The 23,239-nt window shown below is 40.0% G+C and overlaps 1 protein-coding gene across 1 annotated transcript in view; it reads left to right on the plus strand.

Moving 5' to 3' along the window:
* The window catches only part of LOC109892602 (teneurin-1), a 223,541-nt gene that overhangs the window by 33,139 nt on the left and 167,163 nt on the right, over positions 1–23,239 (plus strand). Inside the window, exons 2-3 of the mRNA XM_020485263.2 lie at positions 1,449–1,722; positions 15,350–15,610. Of these exons, the coding sequence (XP_020340852.1) occupies positions 1,506–1,722; positions 15,350–15,610 (478 nt within the window). The 5' untranslated portion in view covers positions 1,449–1,505. The remainder of the gene's footprint in view (positions 1–1,448; positions 1,723–15,349; positions 15,611–23,239) is intronic.

Here is a 23,239-nt window from a genome sequence, read left to right on the forward strand (position 1 = left end):
AACTGGTGGTTCTGACTCCCCAATCATCATTTTCCAGCCACACCTACCCTGAGTAATTACCTCTGCACGAACAGAAGAACAGCCTTGTCCGGCCAGGGGGCTGGCCACAGCACAGAATACAAATGGCCCATTAAAATGCTTTCAACTGCCAATTAGTCAAGCAAGATATGTACTGAACTTGCAATTAATAACCTTTTACCACAAGCCGGGTAAAGATGGCACAGCCTAATGAGCATTTGATTGTCATATTTGTCTTGAATGCTGTTAAAGATTACAAATGTCAGAGGGCAAAGTTTGTCAGAAGCCTCTTCTGATTTCTTGCTGAAATGTGTAGTATGGGAAGTTTTTCACCGTCTGTTCCCAGAGGATAGAAGCACAGTGGGGTGAAGACAATACTCTCTGCTTCACGGGGCGAGTGTTTGGGTCAAGGCCAAGTTTTAGTGGCTGTCAGGCAGCAATGATAGAAATGTCAGCCCAAGCAGAGCTCAGGGCAGAACAGACGGGTTCATGTCAAGGTTACCAATGTGCTTTACACTACACAGCAAAACACTACTGTGCTGTGATGAACTGCACTAGAACTCAGATGCAAAATAACAGTATTCATCATTGTGCTACTGTTATGTTTCTACTGGATAATGCTAATTATAAACACTGATTCTAAAAATAGTGCCAGGTATCAGGATGTGATGTTAGGATGCAATTGAGAATTCAAACCCTGCTATATTAAAGTTGCACTATGCAGAAATTACTCCGCCATTTCCTGGTTGCTAAAACTGTAATATTTCGGCAAATTTCAGTTTATGTAACAAAATAAGCTAGTATAGTGTAGACAATCATTGTTTCATCTAAACCGCTGTGAAATATATTTTCCATAAACAAAAATATTGTTGTTTCGGCTGTTTGAAGCTGGTGTATAAAACCGAAAGTAAATGATGCGAAAACAAAACGTAAGAATGGAAAGCTTAGGAATAGCACACATAGAACAGTAATATCACTTCTTAGACTTGGTTTCAACTAGAATGATAGATCTATAATCATTTCTGTGAATTTTGTCAGGTCGCTCAAAAAGTTATATATTAGCACTTTAAGTAGTGTGTAAGAAGACATTGCTCTAGGATGCAAGAACTACATTGTTCACCACATGATTTATGTCATCGTATTTGATAGCAGTCCATCAGATTCTGTTGAAAATTAAAGTTATCTCTCAATCTGTTCCTACAACAGCTCCTCCTCCCCTGTGTCTCTTAAAGCAACTCAATCTTCTACCACACCACCCAGCAGCAATCCCTTAGAACAGGAACATGTTGATTAAGGACACTAATATCCAAATAATTACTTTTTACTTGAGTGATATATTTTTTCTCACAATACTGAGACACAACATTATCCATGTGTGAGGTATATTAATTGTTCTAAATCTGTACTCTCCACTCTCATTCTTCCTCCAGATTGGTCTTGCATTGTGGATCCCATGACTGAATGAGCTTGGTTCAGCGTTGCCAGTCATGGAGCAGATGGATTGTAAGCCTTACCAATCATTATCCAAGGCCCGGAATGAGATGGAGCTTGCATACACCAGCTCCTCAGACGAAAGCGAGGATGGTAGGAACCTTTGCAAATCCTACACATCCCGAGAGACCCTGCCCGACTACGGCCAGGAGATGAGACTCAACTACAACAGCCACAGAGCCAAGCGGAAAACAGTGGACGAGCCCACTGGAGGTACGGCATAACACCACGAACCAAAAACCAGTTTAACCAGTCAAAGTGAGATTGTTAAATAGTATTTGAATTGAAATAACAATTCATTTGAATTGGTAACTGAAATGGAGGCATTTATTATGTAAATGCCTGTTCCATTTTTGAGTTATTGATAAACTCCCAAGTTCCAGTTTTGACATTCCAGGTTAATCAGTTTTCCCTGCACACAGGTTATGGTCAGTTATGAAGTCAAAATGGCAGCGAGGTTGCAGGGGGAAACAGGTAAATGCAGTGTGACTGGATAACTGATTGTATGCATGATAAGACATTGCAGCTTATCATGACTTTGCAGCTAGCAGAATGAATTTCATAATCTCATGTTCCCGTATCCACATATCCCCTGGTAAATGTATGAAAACATTGCTCTGCTGCTGCAGTGACTATGGAAGTATTGCATTCTAATGTGGAAGGTAGACTCGGGTTGTATATTGCTGCAAAAAATGCGAATTAGAGGTAATTCAGTTATTCCATCAATTGTTTCCTAGTCAGTCACACATAGGAGCTTTTTAACACCTTAGGGCTGTGTTGGGGTTTGGTGGGTGGGATGTGTATGGCGGAGGGGTTGTATAATTAGGTTTGAATTGACTTTTTCTCTGTAGAAAATAACACAATCACACCTCTATTTCATCCACGCTAAACACATCTATCGTTAGGAAATGAGAATAAGAAATGTGTGTTGCAGGGAAAACAATGTAATCAAGGTCAAAACTCAAAGAATTATGAATGGTTTGAGTGGAGATGTTTTTACTCCGTTTTCCATTGCAGTCTACATTGTTATCTACCTTATTCACTGGAGACATTGTGCAGTATGTCATCACTGTCTTTTGATGGTTCATCATGAAAATGTCACAGGGTCTGGTCTGCTTCAGGAAGACATGAAATACCACTATGGAGATTAAAAGAGGTTATTCCAGGTCCCATCTAAACCACTGGTTGAATGTTTACCTTTCACAATACACATTATAGGTCTTGAAATTATTATAGACTCATTTCTAATTTGATAAGACATTTGATAAGGTAAGAGTAATTTCCTACATTTCCATATTGCTTTATTACTTGTCAAAGATTCATGGTTACTAGGGATGCCCAGATAAGAGAAATCTGGGACAAAAACCAATATTTTCTTGGCTGTGATGGCCAATACTGATATCGGGGGAAAACAAGCGGTTGTGAGATTCGGGCAACAACACAATCAGAAATGGCAGTGTCATTGGAAAACAATGATTTATAGGAGCTACTGTAAGATTTCCTCACAACAGTTGTATTTTTTTATTTTTTTTGGCAATTCTACATAGGACCTATACGAAAGCTATTTGTAAGGTTATTGGGCATAAGTATGTACAGGTACAGAAGATGGACGAAAACAGATTACCGTAGAACATTATCGTAATGGTGATAGTACACTTGTACCGCCGTAGTTTTACTTTGATCAGTGTTGCTCTTCTTATGGTTTTACATACGAGTTCTTCTAACCTTATTCTGTCTCTTCTCATAGAGTCCTGGAACAAACGCAGAAATATAGTTGACATGACACATTCCTTGATCATTGGGATATCATTTGAAGAGAATAATTGGAGAACAAAGTAGTCATGCTGAAACTATGAGTCTGGTATAATGACCATGATGTCATTATAATCTATATGAGGATCCTCTCTAATGATGCCTATCAGTGATTGATCATTAGAAGATTAGAGTAGGTATTTCTAATTCAAATGATGATTTTACACTTTCTAAAGAGAACACTTAATATTTATTTCACATACAGTACTTGCCTCTTTGAAGGCACATTTTACATACCTATGAATAACACCTGAACTTCATATCCCTCACATTGATATGATTAACAGTGACATATTTCTAATCAAATGATCCTCTTTATACTGTAGTATCTTCTGTTCTTTAGATTTACCTTCAAACCTATGCGAATGATGAAAATACATATTTTCATCTATTGGTTTGTTTTTAACTGCAAATGTGAGCTCAAATCAGCTTTATGCTCCCATGTATTGCAGTATTCAAATTATACACTGAACAAAACATTTTGTTCTGGTTACCTTGGAAACTGCATAAAATGAACAAATGGCATTTGCTCGGAGCAGCAGCTTTTTCAACCTGAACAGATTGATAGCAAAACAGTATGCACAGGATTTCAGCCCCTTTCGTGGAGAGGAGAACATTTTCTGTGCTCATTTATGTGTCCATTTTCCGCTGGTGCCTCCATTTCGCGGCTGTGATTTTAAGGGGCAGGAGGTCGTAGAGAGATATTCACTGACAAGAAATTGGTCAAGGACATGGGTTCCTGACTGGTGTAATTAGTGTAGAGATTATTACTTGAGAGTGAGGTCAGGCAAGTCACCTTGGTGAGGGATTCTCAAGAGCAGTTTAAAGAAAGACGACACCTCTCCATATGCAAGCCGCACCACAGTGTTGTGTACACACCATGGCCACAGGCTGATATTTCTGAATCTAGTCACACAGGATTCTGATCTACATCTGATTATTGTGCAGCCCTGACAAATCCATTAAAACTGTTGCTAAACCAATTGACCTAAAATGTACAGTTTTAGAACACCTACTCATTTTTCTTTTCTTTGTACTATTTCTACATTGTAGAATTGTAGTGAAGAAATCAAAACTATGAAATAACACATGGAATCATGTAGTAACCAAAAAAGCGAGACTCTTCAAACAGCTACCCATTGCCTTGATGACAGCTTTGCACACTCTTGGCATTCTCTTAACCAGCTTCATCAGGTAGTCACCTGGAATGCATTTAAGTTAACAGGTGTGCCTTGTTAAAAGTTAATTTGTGGAATTTCCTTCTTAATGCGTTTGAGACAATCAGTTGTGTTGTGACAAGGTAGGGGGGTATACAGAAGATAGCCCCATTTGGTAAAAAACCAAGTCCATATTATGGCAAGAACACCTCAAATAAGCAAAGAGAAATTACAGTTCATCATTACTTTAAGACATGAAGGTCAGTCAATACGGCAAAATTTCAAGAACTTTGAAAGTTTCTTCAAGTGCAGTCGCAAAAACCATCAAGCACTATGATGAAACTTGTTCTCATGAGGACCGCCACAGGAAAGGAAGACCCAGAGTTGCCTCTGCTGCAAAGTATAAGTTCATTAGAGTTACCAGCCTCAGAAATTACAGCCCAAATAAATGATTCACAGAGTTCAAGTAGCGTACACATCTCAACATCAACTGTTCAGAGACTGTCTAAATCAGGCCTTCATGGACGAATTGCTACAAAGAAACCACTACTAAAGGAAACCAATAATAAGAAGAGACTTGCTTCGGCCAAGAAACATGAGCAATGGACATTAGACTGGTAGAAATGTGTCCTTTGGTCTGGAGTCCAAATTGGAGATTTTTGGTCCCAACCGTCATGTCTTTGTGAGACACGGTGTGGGTGAACGGATGATCTCCACATGTGTATTTCCCACCTTGAAGCATGGAGGAGGAGGTGTTATGGTGTTGGGATGTTTTGCTGTTGACACTGTCTGTGATTTATTTAGAATTCAAGGCACACTTAACCAGCATTGTGCAGCAATACTCCATCCCATCTGGTTTGGGCTTAGTGGGACTATCATTTGTTTTTCAACAGGACAAGGACCCAACACACCTCCAGGCTGTGTAAGGGCTATTTTTACTAAGAATTAGAATGATGGAGGGCTGCATCAGATGACCTGGCCTCCATAATCCCCCGACCTCAACCAAATTGAGATGGTTTGGGATGACTCGGACCGCAGAGTGAAGGAAAAGCAGCCAACAAGTGCTCAGCATATGTGGGAACTCCTTCAAGACTGTTGGAAAAGCATTCCAGGTGAAGCTCGTTGAGAGAATGCCAAGAGAATGCAAAGCTGTCATCAAGGCAAAGGGTGGCTATTTGTAGAATCTCAAATATAGAATATATTTTGATTTGTATAGCACTCTTTTGGTTACTACATGATTCCATATGTGTTATTTCATATTTGCTGATGTCTTCACTATTCTACAACGTAGAAAATTGTAAAAATTAAGAAAAACCCTTGAATGTGTAGTAGGTGTTCTAAAACTTTTGACAGGTAGTGTATTTTTTTAAATGATCAATATATTTAATTAAATCATTTTTTGTATCACTATACAGTATAACAGGTCTCAGGTATCTGCAATAATTTACATCACACTCTTTGTATAGTTTTGATAATATAATCTAATTAGATAATGTACAGTTCATCTTTGTGCGTAAGGATTAAGTGAAGGTACTCTGTTATATTTTATTCTGGTTAGCTATGTGACCCAGTCTTTATCACAAATGATCTCTAAGGTGAGGTCATTTCATGCTCGGCAGTGTAAATGTTGATAAAGATTGATCCTCCTTCACAGAGAGAGGTGGAGGTCCTGAAATAGACTTGCAGCAAGATGACAATAAACTGTAAGTCCTTTTGAGATGACATCTGTGAATCATTATCATTGAAAGTCATTGATCGTTATCAATGACTGGGAAAATAGACTATCTAGAGCAGTGGTCACCAACGCGACTGATCGTTCCTCAAGGCATTCCTAGTTGATCACCAAACTTCTGTAAAAATGGCAACGATAAAGGCTTGTGCACCTTTTTTGTGTATTGTGCTGTTGGTGGTAGGTGCACTTGATTCATAAGCCCTGCACACTGGGTAAGCAAAGTTTTCCCATTTTGAACCATTTCATTTGTATGAAAATACTAACTCCACCTACCGGGCAGACCGGGAGATCTGTGGCTAAAGAGTGTGCCTACTGCACTAGCCATTCGGGTAGCTCAAATGACGGTGCCTACAGAGCTTCCACGACCCCGGCCACAGCAAAGTTTGATACTAGCCTACACAAGATTGAATAACTGATAAAACCATGACCACAGAGAGACTGTTAAAGAATACAGCAAAAAGCTGCTGTTTTTATGAGTGAGTTCATGTTTAAAAAAAATGCAACACTATTACAAAACATAAAACTCACATCTCCCTAATTCCACTTGCACTGGGCCTCCCGAGTGGAGCAGCGGTCTAAGGCACTGCATAACAGTGCTAGAGGCGTCACTACAGATCCGGGTTTGATCCTGAGGTGGCACACAATTGGCCCTATGCTGCTCTCTCCCTCCCTCTGCTAAGACGCTTGTTTAAAACAACTGAGAACTCGGAAATCTCCATCTTCTGACTTCAGTGTGTTCTATACAACTGGGAACAAGGAATATGAAGAGATTCTACTGTGAAAAATATTTTTGAACAAGGGGGGGGGGGGGGGGGGGGGGGGGGGTTGAATGGGGCAATTGCACCGGCTTTCCAACCTGAAGATCACTGACGTGATCAGTCTAGCAACCTTTTGGTTACTGAACTTATCCCAGCTATGAAAGCTGCCAGAGAGCATGGGAACATTGCTTACATCTGCTACAACAGGCTTAGTAACTTCAGTCCAACTTCACACACATATTTATTTTGTCTCCATATTATGTCTATCTTTGATAAGCTACCAAGGAAAGGGCTAAGAATCGTTCATATTAATATATGTAGCCTTATGAATAAGGTTAATGAAATCATTAACTTGCTAACATCGGATAACATTAATATACTGTCAATCTCTGAAACTCACTTAGATAATTCATTTGATGATACAGCAGTAGCAATATAGGGATATAACATCTACAGAAAAGACAGGAATGCCTATGGGGGAGCTGTTGCTGTGTATGTTCAGAGCCATATTCCTGTGAAGCTTAGAGAGGATCTCATGTCAAATGTTGTTGAAGTGTTGTAGTTGCAAGTTCAACTGCCTCATCTAAAGCTTCTTGTCTTGGGGGCTGCTGTAGGGCAAGAAATGCTAACAGTCAGTATTTGGATAATCTGTGTGCAATGCTTAATAATGTGTGTGATATTAACAGAGAGGTCTATTTCCTGGGGGACCTGAACATTGACTGGTTAGCAACTAGCTGTCCTCTCAAGAGGATGCTTCTAACTGTGACTATTACCTTGAATATGACTCAGGTTATTACTCAACCAAGTAGAGTGCATACCAATAGTGTGGGATCTGTTACTTCCACTTGTATTAATCATACAGTACCAGTCAAAAGTTTGAACACACCTACTCATTGAAGGGTTTTCTTTATTTTTACTATATTCTACATTATAGAATAATAGTGAAGACATCACAACTGAGAAATGACACATGGAATCATGTAGTAACCAAAAATGTGTTAAACAAATCAAAATATATTTTATATTTGAGATTCTTCAAAGTAGCCACCCTTTGCCTTGATGGCAGCATTGCACACCTTTGGCATTCTCTCAACCAGCTTCATGGGAATGTATTTCAATTAACAGGTGTGCCTTGTTAAAAGTTCATTTGTGGAATTTGTGGAACTTCTTTCCTTCTTAATGCATTTGAGCCAATCAGTTAGGTTGTGACAAGGTGTGTGTGTGTGGGGGGGGGGGGGGACAGAATAACCCTGTTTGGTAAAAAAAACATATTATGGAAAGTTAGCTCAAATAAGCAAAGAGAAATGACAGTCCATCATTACTTTGAGACATGAAGGTCAGTCAATCTGGAAAATTTTAAGAACTTTGAAAATTTCTTCAAGTGCAGTTGCAAAAACCATCAAGCGCTATGATGAAACTTGCTCTCATGAGGACCGCCACAGGAAAGGAAGACCCAGAGTTACCTCTGCTGCAGAGGATAAGTTCTTTAGAGTTAACTGCACCTCAGATTGCAGCCCAAATAAATGCTTCAGAAAGTTCAAATAACAGACACATCTCAACATCAACTGTTTTTTATTTTTTTATTTTTTTATTTCACCTTTATTTAACCAGGTAGGCTAGTTGAGAACAAGTTCTCATTTGCAACTGCGACCTGGCCAAGATAAAGCATAGCAGTGTGAGCATACAACAAAGAGTTACACATGGAGTAAACAATTAACAAGTCAATAACACAGTAGAAAACGAAGGGGGGGTCTATATACAATGTGTGCAAAAGGCATGAGGAGGTAGGCAAATAATTACAATTTTGCAGATTAACACTGGAGTGATAAAAGATCAGATGGTCATGTACAGGTAGAGATATTGGTGTGCAGAAGAGCAGAAAAGTAAATAAATAAAAACAGTACGGGGATGAGGTAGGTGAAAAGGGTGGGCTATTTACCAATAGACTATGTACAGCTGCAGCGATCGGTTAGCTGCTCAGATAGCTGATGTTTGAAGTTGGTGAGGGAGATGAAAGTCTCCAACTTCAGCGATTTTTGCAATTCGTTCCAGTCACAGGCAGCAGAGTACTGGAACGAAAGGCGGCCAAATGAGGTGTTGGCTTTAGGGATGATCAGTGAGATACACCTGCTGGAGCGCGTGCTACGGATGGGTGTTGCAAAAGAGGTGGCAAACAAGTCAGGCTGCTCAGCTGTTTGGTTGGGTGTTGCCATCGTGACCAGTGAGCTGAGATAAGGCGGAGCTTTACCTAGCATAGACTCTGTTCAGAGGAGACTGTGTGAATCAGGCCTTCATGGTCAAATTGCTGCAAAGAAATCACTACTAAAGGACACCAATAAGAAGAAGAGACTTGCTTGGGCCAAGAAACACGAGCAATGGACATTAGACCGGTGGAAATCTGTCCTTTGGTCTGATGAGTCCAAATTGGAGATGTTTGGTTCCGACCGCCGTGTCTTTATGAGACGCAGAATATGTGAACAGATGATCTCTACATGTGTGGTTCCCACTTGAAGAATAGAGGAGGAGGTGTGATGGTGTGGGGGTGGTTTGCTGGTAACACTGTCAGTGATTTATTTCAAATTCATGGCACACTTAACCAGCGTGGCTACCACAGCATTCTGAGGTAATAGGCCATCCCATCTAGTTTGCACTTAGTGGGACTATCATCTGTTTTTCAACATGACCCAAAACACACCTCCAGGGTGTGTAAGGACTATTTGACCAAGGAGAGTGATAGAGTGCAGCACCCAATTGAGATGGTTTGGGATGAGTTGGACTGAAGAGTGAAGGAAAATCAGTCAACAAATGCTCAGCATTTGTGAGAACTCCTTCAAGACTGTGCAAAGCTGTCATCAAGGCAAAGGGTGGCTACTTTGAAGAATCTAAAATGTAAAATATATTTAGATTTGTTTAACACTATTTTGGAATCACTACATGATTCCATGTGTTATTTCGTAGTTTTGATGTCTTCACTATTATTCTACAATGTAGATCATTTTAGGACTAGAATGAGTAGGTGTGTCCAAACCTTTGACTGGCAATGTATGTCTTCACTAATGCTGCAAAGCTTTGCTCCAATTGTTGACAAGCATGCACCTGTTAAGAAACTAAGTGTGATAACTATTAGAGCCCCATGGATTGATGATGAATTGAACAAATGTATGGTTCAAATAAATTATGCAAAAGAGGTGGCAAACAAGTCAGGCTGCTCAGCTGTTTGGTTGACGCACTGTAAGTTGAGAAATGTTGTGACTAAAGTTAACAAAAAGAAGAATAAATTATATTACCAAAGAAAGATAAATGACATAAAACACAACGTAAAAATACTTTGGAGTACCTTAAATTATATTATGGGAAGAAAACCATTGAAGTTGATATTGCCAATCATTTCAACCACTATTTCACTAGTAAAGTAGAAAAAACTCAAAGTGAAATGATAACATTAAACAGTGAACCATCATCACTTTTGATAAAATATCTAATAATGAAAGAGAAGGAATGCTGTTTTGAATTTGGTCAAGTTATTGTGGGAGAGGTGGAAAAACGATTGTTATCCATCAGTAATAAGTCACCAGGTATAGACAACATTGATGTGAAACTGTTGATAATTGTTGCAGACTGTATTGCCACCCCTATTTTCTATATCTGTAACCAAATTCTAAAGGATTGTGTGTCCACAGGTATGGAAGGAAGCTAAAGTAATTCCACTGCCTAAAAATAGTAAAGCACCTTTTACTGGCTCTAACAGCAGCCCAATCAGTTCGCTGCCTGTTCTTTGTAATCTGGTGGAGAGGTTTGTGTTTGACCAAATACAACGCTCTTTTTTTCAGAGAACAAGTTGAGTACTGACTCAGCATGCATATAGAGAAGGGCACTCAACTTGTACTTCACTGACTCAGATGACTGTTGATTGGTTAAAATAAATGGATAATAAGATGCTAGTTGGAGCTTAATTGTTAGATCTCAGTGCAGCCTTTGATGTTATTGATCATAAATTGTTATAAAAAAACAGACTGGCTATTGCTTTACATTACCTGCCATCATATGGTTGTATAGTTTTTATCCAATTAAACCAAAGAGTGTTCTACAATTGGAAGCTTCTCTAACATCAGATAAGAATGGTACGGTATCCCTCAGGGCAGTTGCATTCGGCTAATACTCTTCTTTATTTTTTACAAATGATTTGCCACTGATCTTAAACGAAACTAGAATAACTACAGTGCATTCGGAAAGACCCCTTCTTTGATTGGAGTCCACCTGTAATAAATTCAATTGATTGGACATGATTTGGAAAGGCACATACCTGTCTATATAAGGTCCGACAGTTGACTGTGCATGTCAGAGCAAAAACCAAGCCATGAGGTCAAAGGAATTGTCTGTAGAGCTCTGATACTGGATTGTGTCGAGGCACAGATTTGGGAAGGACACCAACAATTCTGCAGTATTGATGGTCCCCAAGAACACAGGGGCCTCCATCATTCTTAAATGGAATAAGTTTGGAACCACCAAGAATTTTCAGAGATCTGGCCACCCGGCCAAACGGAGCAATCAGGGGAGAAGGGCCTTGGTCAGGGAGGTGACCAAGAACCTGATGGTCACTCTGACAAAGCTCCACAGTTTCTCTGTGGAGATGGGAGAACCTTCCAGAAGGACAACCATCTCTCCAGCACTCCACCAATCAAACCTTTATGGTAGAGTGGTCAGACGGAAGCCACTCCTCAGTAAAAGGCACATGACATCCTGCTTGGAGTTTGCCAAAAGGCACCTAAAGGACTCTCAGACCATGAGAAACAAGATTCTCTGGTCTGATGAAACCAAGATTGAACTCTTTGGCCTGAATGCCATGTGTCACATCTGGAGGAAACCTGGCACCATCCCTGTGGTGAAGCATGGTGATGGCAGCATCATGCTGTGGGAATGTTTTTCAGCGGCAGGGACTGGGAGACCAGTCAGGATCGAGAGAAAGATGAATGGAGCAAAGTACAGAGAGATCCTTGATAGAAACCTGCTCCAGAGCGCTCAGAACCTTAGACTGGGGAGAAGGTTCACCTTCCAACAGGACAACAACCCTAAGTGTACAGCCAAGACAACGCAGGAGAGGATCTGCAGAGAAGACAAATACAGGTGTGCCAAGGTTGTAGCGTCATACCCAAGAAGACTCGAGGCTGTAATCGCTGTCAAGTCAATGCACAATTCAAGTCAATGCACAGTTTTATACAGAGCCATGACTGCATGGAACTCCCTTCCATCTCCAATTACTCATGCAAACAGCAAAATTACCTTTAAAAAATGGATAAAAAACAAACTCGTGGAACTGCGGGGACTGTGAGGGGACACACATACAAACATATGCAAAAACAGATACACTCTAACACGCACATTATTTTTGTATTTGTATTTTTTAGTTGCATTGTTTGAATATAGCTTTATTTTGAATGTGTGTGGCTGTCCTTGTCTATCAGTGTTTTGAGTTTATTTGTGGACCCCAGGAAGAGTAGCAGTTTCTTCTGCATAAGCTAACAGTGATCCCAATAAACAAATAAACAGATAAATCATAATGAAAGATTAAACCTGGGTCTTTCTACATGCTGGGTTTACGCTTTGGGCACTGTTCTTTTTGTAACTGTTGGAAATTATGATTTGACCAAACAGTGCAGAACAGATTAGGAATAAAATAGGATGCATCATCCTCTCTGAAATAGGTTCATTTATTTTTTGCAAAGGATATACATAGACACTGTTCACAGCTCAAGTTAATATCGCTCAAGGTCACACCTGTTATAGAGGTGCAAAGCTGACGTGGAAGAAGTGTGTCTAATTTTCGCAGATTTAGTCAATTAAGTGCTTCGTGACATAGAGTATTTCTGCTGCTTTTTCAAGTGAAAACAAAACTTGCCTTTTTGTGCCATGCCAACAATGACCTAGAAATCTGGCTTGTGAGTTAAAATTAGTATTCTTAGTCTTTAATTATTTATTTTGAAGGATATCATATTGTATTCTGTCTTGAAAGGTAACTGGGGGAATTACTGTTCACCCATCCCTGATCTGGAGGTGGTGAAAACAGATGGTGCTCCCAACGCCTCATTCTGTGGGAATACTCACAGCATCCACACACTTCCACAATGCCTCTCCAATTTCGGAACATCAATGAAGAGAGAAGAGAGAAAAAGAGAATGTACCACTCTACTAATGTAAATATTGTTACAGAAAATGGTAGGCAGAATGTACCAGATTTAACCTGGTCCCAGATCGGTTTGTGCTTTTGCCAGCTCCATTGTCATTGTCAAGCCAAACATGATTGTTATCAGGCAAGAGACTTCTCCTTAGGACCAATGGAATGGTCGAAAATGAGCAAAACCGGGGCACTGGGCCATGCAAAACAAATTCGCCCATTGATGTGTTTAGCATGACAATTAACCCTCAGCTAAGCCCCGCCCCCTTAAACACAGACTACTCCTTGCTAATCAGGCATCTCTCTGGTATGTTGTGGTGGACTGTCATAACAGTTGCTTCACAGGAACCTGGTAAAATAGTGTGACTAGCCACTGAATGGCTCGGCAATGTCAGCATGCAGTCAAAGCAAGCAGTACTGGAGCACCAAGTCTGGGACCAAAAGGCTCCTTAGCAGCTTCTACTCCAAACCTTAAGTTTGCTGGACAGTTAATCAAATGGCTACCCGGACTATTTGCATTGACCCCCTTATTTAATTATTATCTATTATAATGTTTTGCAATGACTCTTGCACAGGCTCGATGTACACTCACTGAACTCTAACCACTGACCCCACACATACTACACTGGCACTCCAACACACACACACACACACACACACACACACACACACACACACACACACACACACACACACACACACACACACACACACACACACACACACACACACACACACACACACACACACACACACACACACACACACACACACACTCACACAACATGCATGTATATTGACCATTCCCCCCACACACGCACACACATACATTCACATTCCTTCACACTCTTCACTCTTCAAATTGTAATTGTCACAACCTGTTGTATTCGGCGCATGTGACAATTCCAATTTGATGTTGACAGCAGATGAGAGTTAAATTCATAATATAGCTAACTTAGGTAGCGAACATCCATTTGGATAAAACAAGTTATATTGGCTGGCTAGCTAACTAACTAGTGTTTTGAATTCGTAAAATAGGCTCTGCATTTCAGGAATCACAGTCGCAAGTACCCCTGGTGCACTTATCAATTATTTAGCCATTTAAACCTTGTATGTGAAATGTGAGTTTGTCTGAGGCAGGTCGGATTCGAGCCTGGTTGATGACAGTTGCTATCCAACGGAGCACGGCGATTGGCGGGGCTTAGCGAAGGATCAATTCCATAAGGAGTTGGCAAGAGAGCAGAAACAGTTTTTCCCAGGCTATACCAGTGTAGGTCAATGTACCACACAGTATACTGATAGGTATCAACGTGCAGTAGTAAAATGTCCCGTTTTAAAATGGTTCTGTTTCTCCGTTATAAAATGGTTCTGTTCACCAAACACGAAATGTGGGCTAAACATTGTTTCAAAATGATGTGCATTGACAAAAATATGACATGTTGCACTCTAGAACAGCCTTTGCAAATCTGCTTTCACTGCCACCAACTACCTTTCAGTAAATAGAGTATGACAACTTAGTGGATAATGTGATACCTATAAAGCCCATTCTCTGTAAAGAAATCTGACTCTTAGAAACAATTTTCATATGTTTGTTGAGCACTTCCCCAAGGGATATGTAACTGAGCACCAAAAATATCTCTTTCCGTTGCCTTATTTGGGAGATCTAAGAATGGGAAAAACTCAATTTACTTCACAGCATTTCGTCCCTGAAACCATATGTCACTATGAATTATCTCACACTTCTATTAGAATAGAAACAGTCTTTGTTTCTCATTTAGTTAGAATGATCTGTAGATGGTTGTTCAATGATTGATGTTTAAAGGTGAGCCATTTAGAGGTATATTGTGCATTTAAATGAATAGCCAAATGGTTTAAATAAAGCCTGAAAGTATTACATTCTAAGGTATTTTCTGACAATATCTGTCCAAAGAAGGTAGGGTTCCATTATCGGTAGCATTACAACAGTTCTACCAAGTACTGTAGCTTTCAAAATAGTGTCCTCTTGGCTCTTGCAGTGCCTGTTTATTATAAATATTATTTGTTTCTTCAGTGATGAACTTACTGCAGTGTACAGTGTATAATTCTTTGTTTTGATATATGAAATAATACAACACCATAAAACACTGGCGGAGAGATGAAAATAAATAAGTTCATATTGCTATACATAAGGTATGTGACTTGATGTTGTTATTTCCTTTCTCTCTCTTAGAGATGGACTTCTGTGAATCCACCCAGCTAGCGCGGCCCAACTACCAGGCAGAGCTTCGCTCTACCCCCCAGCATGGCTACCCACTGGGCATGGGCTCTGATGTGGAGACAGAAACAGAGGGTGGGACCTCGCCCGACCACGCCCTAAGACTCTGGATGCAGGAGATTAAATCAGAGCACAGCTCCTGTCTGTCCAGCAGAGCCAACTCTGTCCTGTCTCTCACTGACACCGAGCAGGAGAGGAAGTCAGATGGTGAGAACGGTAAGACCACACGGCACGGGAAATGCAACACCATGGGATTATACACCATTTATTTACATATCCCACTGTCTGTGTGTTCTTATCATTTCATCAAAATGTATAAAACAATAACCAATTTTTTGTTCATAACCTGTTAATAACTATGCTGTACGTAGGATTGAGCTTTGTTCAATAGGTAGCTGTGAATCCCACTATTTTCCCATAATTTCGCTATGAAAATAATGAAAATGGGTCCCGCTGCAGTAAAGCTAAACACTTCTGTTATGTTTTCCACCAAATCTGTCCATGATGTCAACCCAAGAACTCCATAGTGACCACTATTGCAAGGTGTCAGGTAAAACCTTTTGTAAGGCGGCAAGGTCCTCAAGGCATTGGGACCTACTGTACTATACACCATAAAGTGACAGTGTGTGTACTGCGACAGTGTGTACTGAGGAATATAATGATTTTGGGGTATGTATTTATCTTGAAGACCCAGGGATTCATTCAGCGGGTAATGAAAGCAAACAAAGAGCAGGCTCAGTCTATTGATCGTCAAGAGAAGTGATATTTGTATCAGGGATGTCACGCTCTTAATTCGCTATGCACACTCTTCAGTGAGAGGCAGAACGTTAGTGTGAAATTAAGTTTGCTTGTGTGAGGATCCTTTTCCAGGGTCAAGTCTGATGAGAGAAAAGAGTGAGTCTGTAGCAGCCTCATTTCTCATGTTGAGGTCCATTCAAAATGTGAATTCAGACAGCAGTGTTAGTTACCCATTTCAGGTCTCCAACAGCTGTAAATATATATATATATATCAACATACAGTATGTGGAGGAGAGAATAAATCAAGTAATAATTTGATTTATATCAGCTTGTTATTTTGAATGTTTGTCTCAAAGTGCTTTTACACGAGGTTCATGCATGGTGTCATTTTGTGGTAATATTGGAAGAAATAGAGCATCACCAGAGAACATTATTAATAAACAGATGCAGATGAGTTGTTTTTGAGAGTGTAAGCTGTGGACTGGAGGGTACTGTCTGCTGTGATGCAATGTTACTGCCATCCACATACTCCTTAGCCTTCACATTGACTATTTATCCTGCCAGAAATGTGCATTTGTGAATGAGTGTACAAAACATTGAGAATACGTTCTTAATATCGAGATGCACCCCCCCCCCCCCTTTTACCCGCAGAACAGCCTCAATTCATTGGAGCATGGACTCTACAAGGTGTCGAAAGCATTCCACAGGGATGCTGGCCCATGTTGACTCTAATGCTTCCCACAGTTGTGTCAAGTTGGCTGGATGTCCTTTGGGTGGTGGACCATTCTTGATACACACGGGAAACGGTTGAGCGTGTAAAAAACAGCAGTGTTGCAGTCCTTAACACAAACTGGTGCAGCTACCATATATACCCTGTTCAAAGGCATTTTGTCTTGCCCATTCACCCTCTGAATAGCACAAATACACAATCCATGTCTAAATTGTCTCAAGGCCTAAAAATCCTTCTTTAACCTGTCTCCTCCCCTTTATCTACACTGATTGAAGTGGATTTAACAATTGACATCAATAAGGGATCATACTGTGGCTTTCACCTGGATTAATCTGGTCAGTCTATGTCATGGAAAGAGCAGGTGTTCCTAATGTTGTACAGTCAGTATATATCTGCTGGGAAGCATGACCACGTTAATCGCTGAGGTCATTACATAGACAATGTTGTCATTGTTGTTGCTTTATTATTAATATTGCCTTATTGTCTTTTTCTGCACCAGAATGTCCCTCAGCATTTATTTATTCTCAGTCAGAACAATTATCACTCTGGGGAATAAATATTGCTGTGTGGTAGGAAAAAGGCTGTGTTTGAAGTGGGAATATGTTGGGCCTTGTCTTTCTCTTACCGTCCCTGACTCCTGCTGATCTGTTAAGACTGACAGACCAATGGAAAGGAAGAGCAGGATGGTGTTTTGAACTGGCATGGCACTGATGAGGTATGTGATCTGAAATTTTAATGAGCTGCAGCGCAGAGGGAGGTTCAGATGCAGTTTACCTCCCTCCCTGAGTTAATGTCTTGGCTCCTCACTGTTAAAGTATCTAATGCTATTCCTCCCCATGTAGAAAAATATTATCACTGTTTCTTAATGCAGTATTTATCAGTTTACTCTGAACGGATCTGACCACAATACTCCCTTGGAAGAAACCAATTGCTCTTGTTATATTTTGGCAACTTGATGTCACAGTACTCTGTCCTCTCCTGGTATTTCACAGCTTATGTTGGGTAAATACAACTATTGTTCTGTAAAGGATTACCATGCATGTAAAACCACTGTGGATGAGTGTAGAAATGAATGCTATGCACCATAGACAAGCATGAAGGCTAAGAATGAATGAAAAGGCTTCTTGTTATTCTTTGATTTGGAAAGGAGTGGCTTTGTCCAGTTCTTCAAGGGTTTGGAAGTGTTATTTGAAAATCTGCTATGGTCAGGCTGTACATTATATATTAGCATATTTGGTTCATATATCATACAGCACATTTGGTTGATTGCCATAAACCATCCTCTTCGTTCTAGGCTTGTGTATCCCTTCAGAACAAACACAACGATATCTAATGGCAAACATTGATGGATTAGGCCCCATTGTGGCTGTCACATGCATGTGTGAGGTTGTCCTCAAGATAATAGTTGAGGTTATACCCTTGGCCAGCAGCGTTAGAAATCACAACACCTTAGTAGTAGTGGTGGCAGTAGTAGTAGTAGTAGTAGTAGTAGTACATGGGCACTTTAATGTTATGAACAGTATGTCTCTCTGATGGATGGCTAACTACAGTACATTCTAGGCAGAACCTAGGAAATATTGATAATTTGATTCTAGAATAGCTGTACAATAATTACATCTTGAGTCATATTCTCTGTGTGTATCTATTACCCTGCATGAGCCTACATTTTCACTGGTGTCAATCATAGCAGTAACATAAATCTGTATGCATCACCTCCCCCTGTGCCTTGCACCACCAAAGGGTTTCATTTTTTTTATGTTCCTGAGAAATTCAGAGCTGAAACAGCCAAAACTCCGCAAACAAAATTATCGAAGGAAAAGATTCCCATCCGATCAATATCTCCCAATTTGTAAAGTGAGACTTTGTGACAGATTATACATTAATGCTTCGCCTGGATTGAGCTCCCAGTAACAAAACTACAGGAGTAACTCACTCGGTCATTAATGGATTTATAAGAAAGGATTTGCCAAAAACAATTTGACCCTGTGTTTCAAAAGTTCAAGCTTCATACTGTAGCTTTATATACAGTATGTGTTCTTATCTATCAATTCATGTATTCTTCATTTCTCAATCCAGTTCATACTTTATAAGTACTTCTGTTTAGTAATCTTCACTGAATGTTTTGAAGTGAGGGGTTAAATAGCTGATGGGTAACAGACGGTATAAATAATCCTAAAATGCTTCCCATTAATGGATGATGCTCATGTGTACTTCATTTTCCGGATGAGGTCTACAGTATAGATGTTGTCGATGGGTTGAACAGTATTCTTGTTACAAGACAAAATGTTGTAGAGTTGATCTACATCCTAAATGTGTCATGATGTTGAGGATTTTACAATTTTGCCTTTATGTACTACAGCATATTGTATTTATCTTACAAAGATATTGCAAATGTAGCTCAGAGCTGTTTTGCCATCTAAAGTTTTACTACATTTATATCGTCTTTATGTTTTATTTAGTGTAATACTTTATCAGAACTAGAACAATCTTTTGCTTCCTTGTTTTGATATACAATGATGCAAAATCTATTTGTTTAAGTTGTTCATGCCAATGTGTACAGAGTAAGTACTATGCTGTACACAAACAACAAAGTTTGTTTCCTCTCTTGGTGGAATGCCACATAACAAACTGGCCTGGATCCGTTCCAGGAGTGGTCTTGTGGGATTTGGTGTGAGATTAGGCCATGTACAGCGGTCCCCTGGACATCTTGTGTAAATGCATTTGGCTTTTAGCTCCTGAAGCCCAGCCTCTGGTGAATTATCGACCATTCCATTCGTCACCTCAGAGGGTCTTTAGCTGATATGGTACTACAACATGTCCCTGGGCAATTAAATAGAAATATAAGGCAATAATCAGGACCACATTTGTCTGTGTGTCTGAAGGGCTCCAGAAACAGACATAAGTAGTCATGGGCTGATTATATTCCCTGTGCAGAAGAAAGTTAGTGCAGGGACTCTTTGCATGTTTCAAATGTGATTTTAACTGCCTTGTTCTTTACATTTGGATCAGATTTCCAGGAGACAATGACAGTATCTTGTAGAAAGTAAAAAAGCATAATAAAGAATCCACACCTCTGGGTTTCATCCCACTGCATTGTCAAATATATCTCATTTATATGAATTATGCTCTATATAACATTTGTATTCAAGCTGTGGTGATAAAGTTCTCTCTCAAACTGTCCATCATGTAATTTAATACAAGTTTAACAGGTGACAAGCCTTAATCTAAAATTCATACCAAAAAGGTATTATTTGTTCAATTTGTTTTCTCCCCCTTCCATTTCATGCCGGAAAATTGGCAGGAGTGAAAATGAGAAAATGAGAACCTGAGCTCTGCAGTGGTTCAATAAGATGATTCTATTAATTATTAATATTTTAACGGCCCCCATATGCCAGGACTGATATTGTGTGATGGATTCACATCTTTGAATTAATTTCATCAGTTTAATGTAAAGTGTCGACATCAGAGCCATCCTCCTCTCCCTCTGGCTACTCTGAGACTAGATGATTGGGGGCTGTGAGACACACGAACCCTCGGTAGACGGACACATCAAATACCCTCCTAATGACTGACTGAGACTCCGTTATGGAAACGTACGAGCCATATCAGTCTAAATAAAGCAGACGAGCTTGAACAATTTCATCAGGAAAACATCAAAGGGAAGGATTACACCAAACTGTTAAATATGAGATGAATTAAGAGCATTAGACAGAATACCGTGGTGTGTATTCCTCTTAGGATGCTAGCTTGTTTATCATTAGATATTAGCTTGTGCCCTTTTACTTTTACTTAATGTTTTTTGGCTGTAATGATGATGGTTTTAATGATCAGGGAAGTTACTCACTGTAACGACAGTGCTGGCTGAATGTATGGCCTGATTATAGGGGTCATTATTTAAAGAGACTATGTTGTCTAGATTTCTGACAGATGTGGGCTTTGATGTTTTGGGGTGTATCGTATGTCTGTATTTGGAGTAGACGGTCCATCTGATTGGACTATGCACTCTTAAAAAAGGGTTCCAATAGGAATATTCGGCTGTCCTCATGGGAGAACCCTTTAAAGTGTTCTACCTGGAACCAAAATGTTTCTACCTGCAACCAAAAAGGGTTCTTCAAAAGGTTCTCCTATGGGGACAGCCGAAGAACCATTTAAGGTTCTAGATAGCACCATTTTTCTAAGTGTGCTCAAGTCAAGACTGTCAGCCTGTCTGCGTCAGAAAGTGACATCTTTTTGATGCATTGTGGGCCTTATTGTCTTGGATATAGGATATTTTACGTGTCTGATTGAATTGTATTATTGCAATTTGTATTATTTTTCCAGTGGAAAACAGTTCTTTGACTGATTCCGTCTCATTGTTTTGTCTTTTGCATCCGGAGCCTTTCTGTCGTCAACCCCACAGTACAGAAACAAAACAAATTGTTTATCATTCTGCAGAATTACCATGCCATTCTTGTGAGGGAAATGTACACTGAGGAGGTTGTTGAATCAGATTTAACTTTTTTTCGCCCCCAGATTAGAGACTTCAGAGCAGGCAGCTCCAGTGATGATGAGCCTGATTAATGCTAAAGGTAGCAACCAAGAGAGATCCCTCATATATGTCTGCCTCTGCTGTCTGACTGCTGGAACAGCCTGCATGTCAAAGCTGAGGCTTCTACATCTGCCACTGCCGCCTGATGCTGTCTCCAAGGTCTAAAGCAGCCTGTCTGTCCTGGCTATGAATGATACTCTTTTGAATGCAATTGATGTGTAGTAAACAGATGTAGGATCTTCATTTGAGCCAGTTTTCTACAGCAGGAAAATAATCCTGCAGCAACAGGAAATGTGAATTATTGTGTGGATTATAATGAATAGAAATTTTTTGTAGGGGTTGATACATTTTTCGTTAGGGCAAATCAAGTCTGATCAAGTTTGCATTTCCTGCTGTGCAGGCAAATTCTCAGCAACAGAAGAGTGATCAAACTAAGATCCTACATCTGTATTTTATTTCCAATTTACCCATAATATACTTCACAGGGCAATAGATGGAAAGATACAAATAGATGATGAATGGATGAAAATGTGTACATTTCGGGAGCCCATTGGCTGTTTTATTATTGTTCAACATAATTTGCCTACTTATAAAATAATGCCTTTTTAATGAATTCTTAAAACCCTCCAGTATTAATATTTAATTTTCAATATCTAAAGCCTAATCAGAATAAGCCAGAGAACAGGAAATGAGGCTCCATTTTAGGATAAGTGCAGTTATTATACCACTCTGTCTTAAAATTTGAGGAAATTGATAAAATTAAAGAATTGGTGAAATGTGCTAGCTGGTGCAGTTTCCCCACTGCAAAGGCCCAGCTCTAACACTAGCTAGTGTGTTTGTTTGGTGATAATTGACATGTGTGCTGACTGCAGCACCATCAGTGTCCTGCTGAACAAACATGAGGAGGTCATCCACCTGCCAGTACAGGCTACTAGGCTGGGGAGAGAGGATGAAGTCCTCTACTACAGTGTTGTTCTACGTTGATCCTCCTACGTTTATCCTCCCGTTTATACAGGCAGCCCAATTCTGATATTTTTTCACTAATTGCATCTTGACATTTTGCCAATAATTGGGCAAAGATCAGAATTGGACTGCCTGTGTAAATCCATCCCTGGAAACACACTGTGCACCCTGGATTTACCTCCAGCTGAGTATCAATTAGACAATCATTAGTAGATCTGATTGGCTAAGGCAAATAATAAGGCCAACCAATTAGCTGGCAGAAGACTCTGAATCGCCTGTCTAAGACATGTTGATAGACATATTACCTACATCAATCTACACACAATTCCCAATAATGACAAAGCAAAAACAGTATTTTTTTTTTTTTTGCTCATTTATAAAATAAACTGAGATATAAAATTGACTTAAGTTTTCAGACCGTTTACTCAATATTTTGTTGAAGCACCTTTGGCAGCAATTACAGACTTGAGTCTTCTTGGGTATGACAATACAAGCTTGGCACACCTGTATTTGGGGAGTTTCTCCCATTCTTCTCTGCAGATCCTCTCAAGCTCTGTCAGGTTGAATGGGTAGTGTTGCTGCACAGCTATTTTCAGGTCTCTCCAGAGATGTTTGATCGGGTTCAAGTCCGGGCTCTGGCTGGGCCACTCACAGACATTCAGAGACCTGTCCCAAAACCACACCTGCGTTGTCTTGGCTGTGTGCTTAGGATCAAGGTCCTGTTGGAAGGTGAACCTTAGTCACAGTCTGAGGTCCTGAGCTCTCTGGAGCAGGTTTTCATCAAGGATCTCTCTGTACTTTGCTCTGTTCATCTTTCCTGACTTGTTTCCCAGTCCCTGCTGCTGAAAAACATCCCCACAGCATGATGCTGCCACCCACATGCTTC

This window comes from Oncorhynchus kisutch, linkage group LG6 (genome assembly GCF_002021735.2).
Source record: "Oncorhynchus kisutch isolate 150728-3 linkage group LG6, Okis_V2, whole genome shotgun sequence".
Classification (NCBI taxonomy): domain Eukaryota; kingdom Metazoa; phylum Chordata; class Actinopteri; order Salmoniformes; family Salmonidae; genus Oncorhynchus; species Oncorhynchus kisutch.